This window comes from Osmerus mordax, chromosome 4, assembly GCF_038355195.1.
Source record: "Osmerus mordax isolate fOsmMor3 chromosome 4, fOsmMor3.pri, whole genome shotgun sequence".
In the NCBI taxonomy this organism is placed as follows: Eukaryota; Metazoa; Chordata; class Actinopteri; order Osmeriformes; family Osmeridae; genus Osmerus; species Osmerus mordax.
Genome location: NC_090053.1, coordinates 20,044,953 through 20,053,743, shown reverse-complemented (window position 1 = coordinate 20,053,743; position 8,791 = coordinate 20,044,953). Strand labels below are relative to the sequence as shown.

At 45.4% G+C, this 8,791-nt stretch overlaps 2 protein-coding genes across 2 annotated transcripts; both read right to left on the bottom strand.

The window, feature by feature from the left end:
* Nucleotides 1-11: 11 nt before the first annotated feature.
* On the bottom strand, nt 12-2,061 carry bida (BH3 interacting domain death agonist). Its single transcript, XM_067234732.1, has 3 exons — nt 1,462-2,061; nt 946-1,073; nt 12-681 (listed from the first exon to the last, which is right to left on the bottom strand). The coding sequence occupies exons 1-3, from the start codon at nt 1,736-1,738 to the stop codon at nt 487-489; spliced, it is 600 nt and encodes a 199-aa protein (XP_067090833.1). The 5' UTR covers nt 1,739-2,061; the 3' UTR covers nt 12-486.
* A 583-nt stretch (nt 2,062-2,644) lies between these two features.
* On the bottom strand, nt 2,645-8,688 carry wee2 (WEE2 oocyte meiosis inhibiting kinase). The gene is made up of 12 exons (XM_067234980.1): nt 8,423-8,688; nt 7,964-8,219; nt 7,603-7,817; nt 7,355-7,412; nt 6,869-7,038; nt 6,573-6,694; nt 6,045-6,191; nt 5,562-5,672; nt 4,526-4,611; nt 4,077-4,247; nt 3,410-3,558; nt 2,645-3,109 (listed from the first exon to the last, which is right to left on the bottom strand). Exons 2-12 carry the CDS (start codon nt 8,210-8,212, stop codon nt 2,944-2,946), a joined length of 1,644 nt encoding a protein of 547 aa, XP_067091081.1. The 5' UTR covers nt 8,213-8,219; nt 8,423-8,688; the 3' UTR covers nt 2,645-2,943.
* Nucleotides 8,689-8,791: the final 103 nt, after the last annotated feature.

Here is an 8,791-nt window from a genome sequence, read left to right as displayed (position 1 = left end):
TGTTTGTGATTTGTAATGAATAGGCAAGCTACCATCTACATCAAACCATCTTATCAAAATTACAAACTGTCCATGTAAAGTTACATGCATTTTTCTGTAATTTTCAGATTTATTTTTACACCGTACATGACATTAATGGCACTAAGAAAAAAATATGAAAATAGTCAAACAAATAAAAAACTTAAACTCTTAAAAATAAAGACAACTTCAGTCAAATAATGCTATCATATGGTCTACCAAGGTCATTCATGGCTTCAATATTGTTTTTACATTTTTAAGCAGTGCCTACATTCACCAGAAAGCCCTTTAAATGTTTAAATGGGACTTAACGTCAGGTAACAGACAGAATTCAAGTTCAAGTTGATCCGACACATTCCAACGGTCCCTGCGAAGGTTCTAGAATCATGTTGCGATACTAGAATCAGAACAATTCTAGGGTGTTTTAGAATCGCTTGTGCTCCCAGTTCCGGTTCCATTTTTCAGAAATCACCTGGACCCTAAGTATTCCAGAGCGGTGGAGAACAGGCCACGCAGCAGGCCAGGAGCCTTCTCACAAACACCCTTGACCAGCGTGAGGGCCAGGGCCATGATCACCCTCTCCCTGGGCAGGTGGTCCAGCAGAGAGTACAGACCCTGGCTTAGGACCCAGTTCACCTCCACAGCCATGTGGTTCTTCCAGGACTGGAGAGGGAGAACAGAACCACAGCCGGGGTTATCGCTACATACACAGATATGAAACAGAACCATGACCAGTTGTTGTTGAGGTGAAATTACACGTTTTTCTTAGGTTTAAAGAAGTTGTGTGGGTCTCCATGAGTAACAATCAATTTTATTGTTACAGATACAAAATAAGAGACTAATATAAAATAATCAAATAAATGAATTTAAGATTGAATCAAATCTAAAATATATTTATTTTTACGGTATGAACGTCTGAAGACTCACCCATACTGAGGAGGTCTGTAGCTTCTTAGTGAGATTCTCCGTGGCCTTGGCAACCACACTCTGCTCCAGCTGGTGAGCTATCAGGATCAGATCCGCGGCCACGTTTCTCACTCCCTGAACCTCATCAACTTCAAAGCAGAACACGCGTGGGACTTTAAACACAAAACCCATCCATCCTCAGGAGGTTCCCCCTAAAACTGACTGCGATAATTTAGTAGTCTAGATATAAATCTATGGGAGTCACCCGACTTTCAAGCACTGGGAATCTTACAGAATTATCCATGAAGCTGAATATCCAATACGAGCTCTACGTGCCACACACCAAACCCCAATACAGCACTTTGCTAAAACTGAGTTAGCGAGACTTACGTTAGCAATCGGTTAAGTCTGCTCGACAGAACGAGTCATTGTTTAAAATGCATCATGACAACTTTTCCTGGTGAAAATCCGATATATAAGTTGTATTTTGGCCATTTACTAAATTACATTGTTTAAAAGCAAAACAGACAAACCCACCATGTCTATTCAGATCAGCTTGGGGTTGGATATCATCGATCAAGCCTCTAATGCTGCTGCTGAAATGACCATCAGTCTGAAGCTCCCCTTCATCGTGGGAGCCATTCCCCGGTGAGTTACAGTTTAAGTCTGGGGTGATCTTCAGATCTCGGGACAGAGAATCAAGCTCTCTCTGACATTCTTCGTTGTTGAAGCCCTGTTGCTGAAGGAAGGTCAGAATGACCAGTGGAGTGTTGTTAAGGACACGGACCACGTTGTTGTCGCCGCCGGTGTCCATCGCGGTCTTTCTAGTCTACCTTTCACAGAAGAGCTTAAATCCGCGAGAAAAATAATGCACTTAGTTAGCAAGTTCCTTCATAGATGGGCCCGACGCAAATATTTAGATCGAACTAACGGCAATCGAACGGTAAAGTTGCCCGGTAAGATGTTCATGAATCCAAAATTCCAGGACGCGCCAAAACATTCAAGCTAGCTCAGAGCTAGCGGATTAAATGGATATCCATATTTGATAATAACAATACAAAAATAAAAGTTGTACAACTTTGTTTACTCACCGTCGTTGTTTTAGAACGGACGCTAGCTAGAGAGAAAACAACTCGGTGAACGATGATGCATGCGAAACATAACACGAAAAACCTCACAGCCGGTGAGGGCAGGTCGTAGTTTACATCATTTCCCCACCCACTACTACACAGGGTAGAATTAGCCAATCAGATAGCTATGCATTTGAATAACATGCAAATGTTAGAATATTCAGGACACTTTAAATCTTAGGAAACTACAACCGTTGTGTTTGATGATGACTTGTGGATTTAGAAAACCCTACGGTGCTCGCATCAGATAATAAACGGCTTGCAGTTAGATTCCTCTAGATTAGAATATGTCGTAACTGACCTGTTGCTTGCATGCAAATTGCAAAAAACGGGATCGTTTATAAAACGTGTTTCTTCAACGGAATTCTCTTCTTCGCTGGCATGAATGACAGAAGCACAGGGCAGACTTTTTCAATGAAAAAAAAAAGTTGTACCCTGCTTCTGTCACCTCAGATAAGAGCGTGTGGAAAGTCCCGTCTACTGTTCTGTGCTGTGCCATTGAAATGTGGTACAAGGTGCACAGAAAGAATTAAGTTTATGCAAGTTAAATGTCTCAGAAGCCAAGTAAGTCATACAGAGATAACTAAATATAAAACATGTTAAAAGTTTATTTACATTGAAACAAAATAAAAACCATTGAATTTACTCATCTGAAATTGCATTCACTGGTATCTGTAACCGGTCTCAATGATGCTAAGAACCATCTTTCAAGACTCAGAAGTGCGCCACAATGAATCACTTTTCAGATAAAGTAGACCATGAACTTGGGAATTTCATCATCTTAGTATATGACAAAATAACACCATGTCTATGACCTTTGACCTCGAGTCAGTTATCATCTTTGGAGGTCTGCTTCCTTCCTAGGGAAGTAGCATGCGATGATGGCCACTCAAACTCCATTGCTGGGGCATCCAAAGCTGATGGATCGTAAAGCAGTTCTCCCCACCAGCCTACGCCCAGATCTGGGCAAGGACCCAGCCTTCCCCAGCTGCTCTAGCCCAGAAGGAAGGGCCGTCTTTGGGGACAAGGCTGCCAAACGAGCCTCCTGGAGTGCTCTGTGGAGGACGAGGAGATGGACAAACTATTTAGTCCATTTAAAATGCAAAAAAAAAAAAATAAAACCCGAAAGGAACGTTTTATTGACTAACCTGGAAACACATGCAAGTCAGTTATCATTGTCAGTATGCATTGTTCATCAACTGAATGAGATTCGTACTTGATTAGGAAATTGCACCCTCTTGTGTATAATCTGCCAATATAGTCAACCAAACGACAAATCCCAATCCTTCATCCCTCCCCCTCAGGGTCAGCTCCAAGAAATGCAGTGCACCCCCCCCCCCCCCCCCCCCCCTTACCTTTCCAACATGGCCGTCCTGAACTTCTCCTCGTTGAGCTCCAGGCGGAGCTGTGCGGCCAGCTTGCCCGCCCTCTCCTTCCTCAGGACGGGGTGGCGACACAGCGCCGAGGCAGACGGCCGCTTGGAAGGCTCAGGGTCCAGCAGCGCCTGGTGGGAGGGGAGACACCAGCCACTGCTCAAGAACCTTGATCCACTCTGCATTGTTACATTACACTCAGGCTACAAACAGTTACGTATGAAATGTATAAAGTTGCAAATCATGTTTTCAATTTCTTAATGCCGTTTCACAGACGCTTTGAGCCTGTGAAATGTAATCAGACGTGATTGTACGTGGTCCTCGTGTAACTTGGCTAGTCTAGTAGCCTAGAAAGAGCCTGCCGGCAGCTGAAGGTCTAGCAGGAATCACAAACCTCACGAGACCTAAAGTGCACCACTTACGCCCAGAGTGCGAATTATACAATGACATCGGGGGGGGGGGGGGTCAACTTCTCCAAAGGGATACATAAATGTATCGACCCCCCCGACCTGTTGTTTTTACCTCTTTTGGGGGGGTCAAAGTCTTAATTAGGGGGGGTCAAACCCCCCCCCCCCCATAATTCGAACCCTGCTTACGCCTCTAGCACACCATTGGGTGTGGGTTCTAATGTCCATGGTTACACCTGTACCTGAACCAGGCCTCTGAAGGCCTCCGACAGCTCCTGGGTGAGGCAGGGCAGCTCGGCCTTCCTCAGGTGGTGCCACTGCTCTCCGTTCTGAGGCAGCGGAGGTGCCCCTGCGGCAAGCAGCACCGTGAGGCCCAGCGAAAAGATGTCTGCCTTTGGGAGGTGGCTGTAGTCCTGAACAACCGAAAAATTGTTTAGATGCCCGATATACTCTGTGAGTGTGGTTAGGATACACCGATGCATACCAACTGCCTGAATCATTTTCTGCAGGGGCGTAGACTTCCTTTTTGAAAACAGCAAATCTTGTTACCCTCACTCTTCACCAAGACGACAACAGCTACATCCTCAGTTATAAACAGCTGTCCCACCCACATTTGAAAAAAAACCTTTGCCCCTGATTTTTCACATAGTAAAACTAAAGTTAAGTTGAAAAGAAAGTTGTTGTGGTTTACCTCATGAAGAACCTCACTGGCCAGGAAGCGACTGTCTCCCTCCTCCACCTGCACACTCCTGATGGAGGTCACATGACCCAGGTCACCTACACACAAACCAGAGGTCAGCAGCCTGCCAGTCGTTCCTGCACGTCTACATCTCAGCTAGACTCTTTGCTGATGGTTCCCATCAACATCAGCAAGGGCATAACCATGGTTTAGACATTGGGGGAGGTCCAAATGAATACTCTTCCCCATAATTTTTTGTTGTTGTGCATTGCCTACAATTCTATATTTATATATGAAAATGTGCACATTTAGAACATAGTTTCGAGGACTACATTGACCATTTGAATTCACATCTAAAGGAAGTGTAATGTCTCCCGAGGCAGAGACTGCCCCTTTGCTTACACATTTAGCTCAGTGTTAGGTTACTTACTGTCTGGGAAAAGAAACAAAAAGCGTATGCTTGGCTGCTGGTCCAGTTTTCTCCGCTTTTTAGGTAACCTCAAATCCTCCATTACTCTACCTCCTCTCCAACAAGTTAACTAACGTTACTTTCTTTGCTCTCAACTGACTGACGAAAAAGTGTTAGGTAACCATGACAATGCAAGGTGGATTCAAACTAAATCACACAAGTGTACAATTAGGAGGGGGGGATTCACACATATTTTTCTTAACAAACAGAAATAAATAAGACATAACAAGAGACCGATCCATTGACAGGGTTCATAAAAGGAGAACATATATTTTACATATTTTCTGCTGTATATTGGGGGGGCCAGATTGGTATTTTCTCAATATTGGGGGGGGACATGACCTCCCCAAAGAAGGCGTGGTTACGCCCTTGAACATCAGTCTCCAAACGTTAGCAGAGGGCAGCTATTAGATCATTATCAAGCTAATTTGCTGAGGGAAACATCGCCCTAAAACAATGACATTTCCTACAAAATGATCTTCCAGGCAGTTGACCAAGTCCAACAGTACACACTTAACCTCAGTTGTTGAGGGAAACCTGCATACACTTTAGGTCTGTACAAGGTATTGCAGTGTTTACCAATCTTATAGACTACCCCAGTTGGTATGCCTTCATCCTCCCCCTCCTCATCCTCGCTCTCGGCCTCTCCCCCTGCACTGGAGCGGGGCGGCTGGCAGATGAAGATGTTACCTGCAAGGCCCCAGAGGAAGAGAAGGTAAGAGGAAACGTAGCACCCAGGGGCGTAGGTTTGTTTTCAAATGTGGGTGGAACAGCTTTTTGAAGTGGCCGTTAAATGTAATTTTCTAAATAAAAAGTGTGTGTGTGTGTGTGTGGGGGGGGGGGACTGATTTGCTGTCGTCTTCAAGTATCAAGTATCATTGCTATTGCCATTGACCATTGCTATGGATAATAACACCATATAATCAACAAGTATCATAAAACCTATGCCCCTAGTTCTTTCCACCATAACAACTTGGGCCTCCTGTTCAGAGTTCCTGGGGATAAGTGTGACAAAAACGGCTCAAAATAGTGTACAGTTAAAACGACAGAAGAGAGCCTAACTGGGTTTGATGTCCAGGTGCACCAGACCAGTGCTGTGGATGTACTTGAGACCCATGGACACCTGGAGGAGCAGGTCCCTTAGCTCAGGCTCTGTGAGCATCTCTCCCTGGACCTCCTTCTGCACTATCACGTCATGGAGACTCCCACCTGTGGGGCAAGCGAGGAAGACAGAACAACCTGAACCAGGGGTGTAGGCAGATGTGGCTGGGACACCAAACATACACCACTGTCTCCTACACATCATCCAGCCCAGCTACCTGGGTTGACCTTGGCCGGGTTTCCCAGATTCGTTAAGAAGCTCTTAACGCTAAGAGCTTCTTAAGAACGCTCCTAAGAACGCTCCTAGAACGGTCCTAAGAAGCTCTTAGCGTTAAGAGCTTCTTAACGAATCTGGGAAACCCGGCCTTTGTTGGTAGAGGTGTAAAATACAAAGATTTTTATTCATTTGAGGATAAAATCGCCTGACCATAAATTTTTCACCCAGCGTTTGGTTCCATTTCTCGCTGAACTTGAACGACCTCAACTCACCATCGCAGTACTCGTTCTGTATGATCATGTGATCGTCCTCCGCCCAGGCGGAATAGTAACGGACGACATGCGGGTGGTGTCCGAGAACAGCGTGGGCATACACCTCCTTCAGAGCCAGCTGTCTGGAGGAGAAACCGAACACCACTCAGAACTCACTGAAGAGCTCACCACATTTTTTTCCCTTTTAAAAAGGTGGTTAAGAAATGAACATGCTTAATATACAAATTGGTTGTGTGCCTGTAAATAGCCTGAAATAATGTACTCAATCGTGGGTGATATTAGTGTGTTTGACTCACTCGCTGGCCGAGCCCGCGAGCGGCTGACGGGATCGCTTGATTGCGTACAAGCATCCATCCAGCCTCTTCACGCATTTAAACACCGTTCCAAACTCCCCCGCGCCGATACGCCCCAACTCCAGGAATTCGCTCTCATATCTAGACAGCATGAATGCCTCCACTGCCCGTCTCTGTGGACAGACGGAATGACGGATGGAAACTCGGCTGTGTGTGGAGAGCACGTGCGTACTTTGACTTACGCAGTCATGATGATCAGAAAAGAGAGCAGAAGGATATTTATATGAGGACTGAGATAGACGCGCAAAATATAAAACAGATGGGATGGCTAGAATACAAAGACAGGAAATGAGCCAGTGAATCACAAAGTGCTGGGAAAAAAACAACGCCCGGAGAGATAAAAAAAAGTGGAGGCGGAGCAGAAACGACAGCAACTCGTGCATCATAAATCATTAACGGAAGCCGTTCAGATGAAAATAAGTAGCCTACCTTTGGCGGTAGAAATGCTTCGTCATCCTCTTCAGATGACGCCAGGCTGTTCTTTATTCTGAGAGATGACAGTTGTCACCAGAACCAGTTAATCATGATACAATGAGCCAAGGCCGTAGCCATGGCGTCAACATTGGAGGTGTCCCCCCCGATTTTTGCACTTCAATTAGATAGGGCATTTTTGCAGTGCAGGACATTGATGTCCACTTTCAACCCCTTAAAGTCTCTGCAGTATCAAACCGGAGCACCTGTGCCTGTAGTTGTAGTCATCCTCCTCTTCGTCATTCAGTCGGTTCTTCCTCTTGTTGTTACAGCTGTTCCTGGAGACCGTGTCAGGGGTGAACGGGTTCACGTTAACCGATGGGATACGGTCGGGGTCAGTCAAAGTGGCGAAATGTAGTGCTCTCTGGCCGCGGCAGGCCTTGGTGCTGGAGTAGGGAAGGACGCTCTTGGTCAGCAGGCTCTGGAGGGGGCGAGGGGGTCAATATGGTTGATTTAGGAATTCACTCAAATTGTGAGGGGTAATCGAGAGGGCCCGTGAAATGCAAAAGATATGAAGGTGATTCAGATTATAATGAACGGTTGACCATCAGTGATTAAAAGGCCTACCTTAGGAGTGCTGGGAGAGTCACAGAGCCTAAGTTTCCTCCATGCGGCATATGGTATGGGGGTGGTGGGGGTGGTGGAGATAGCGTTGCCCCTTCGATGACGTGTCGCCTTGGGAGTCCGACATGGGTCACGAGGACTCAGGATCTGAGGAGCTCGTGGGAACCAGTCATCTGAACTGCTGTCGCTGCTCCCATCCTCGCCACAGCTTGAGAAGTCGAGCTTTTGCACCGCTCTCTCACTCAACTCCATCCCCAGACTCGTAACGACAGGAACGTTTTTAAACATTTTAAATGCAACGTTTTAATTTAAAGTTTTCCATTTCATTCAAGTTCACTCCCTTACTCTGCACGAGCACATGGGTGCCAGATACAACCTTTGCAAAACACAAGTTCCACGATGACGAACAACCAATGTCACATTCTAATTTAACTAACACGAAATAGTATATAAGTAATTTACCTTCTCACGGTCTTTGCCTTTCCAGAGTAACCTACCAGCACCACGCTCAAATTTCAAGTAAATTCCTAGTATGTAAATGAGCAGTGTTAAGGTTTGCCTCTTTATCAAACCCTGCAGGCTATATCTAATTGGCTCGAAGTTTGTTGGGTTTGTTTGTCAGCTCATTACACACCTGCCACAGCTAAAGTAAGAAAGCACTATTCGTCGTTTAGAAATAGTGATAATGGAAAGAAAGTTGTCGTAGCTGTGACACTTGCTAGTTAACACAACCACTTGCATTGCCTGAGTTAATAAAAAAGATTTATTGAAAGACAGCGGTCAGCAAACATGCTGATAAATGCCGCTTGACAAAACATAAACCACGTGAGC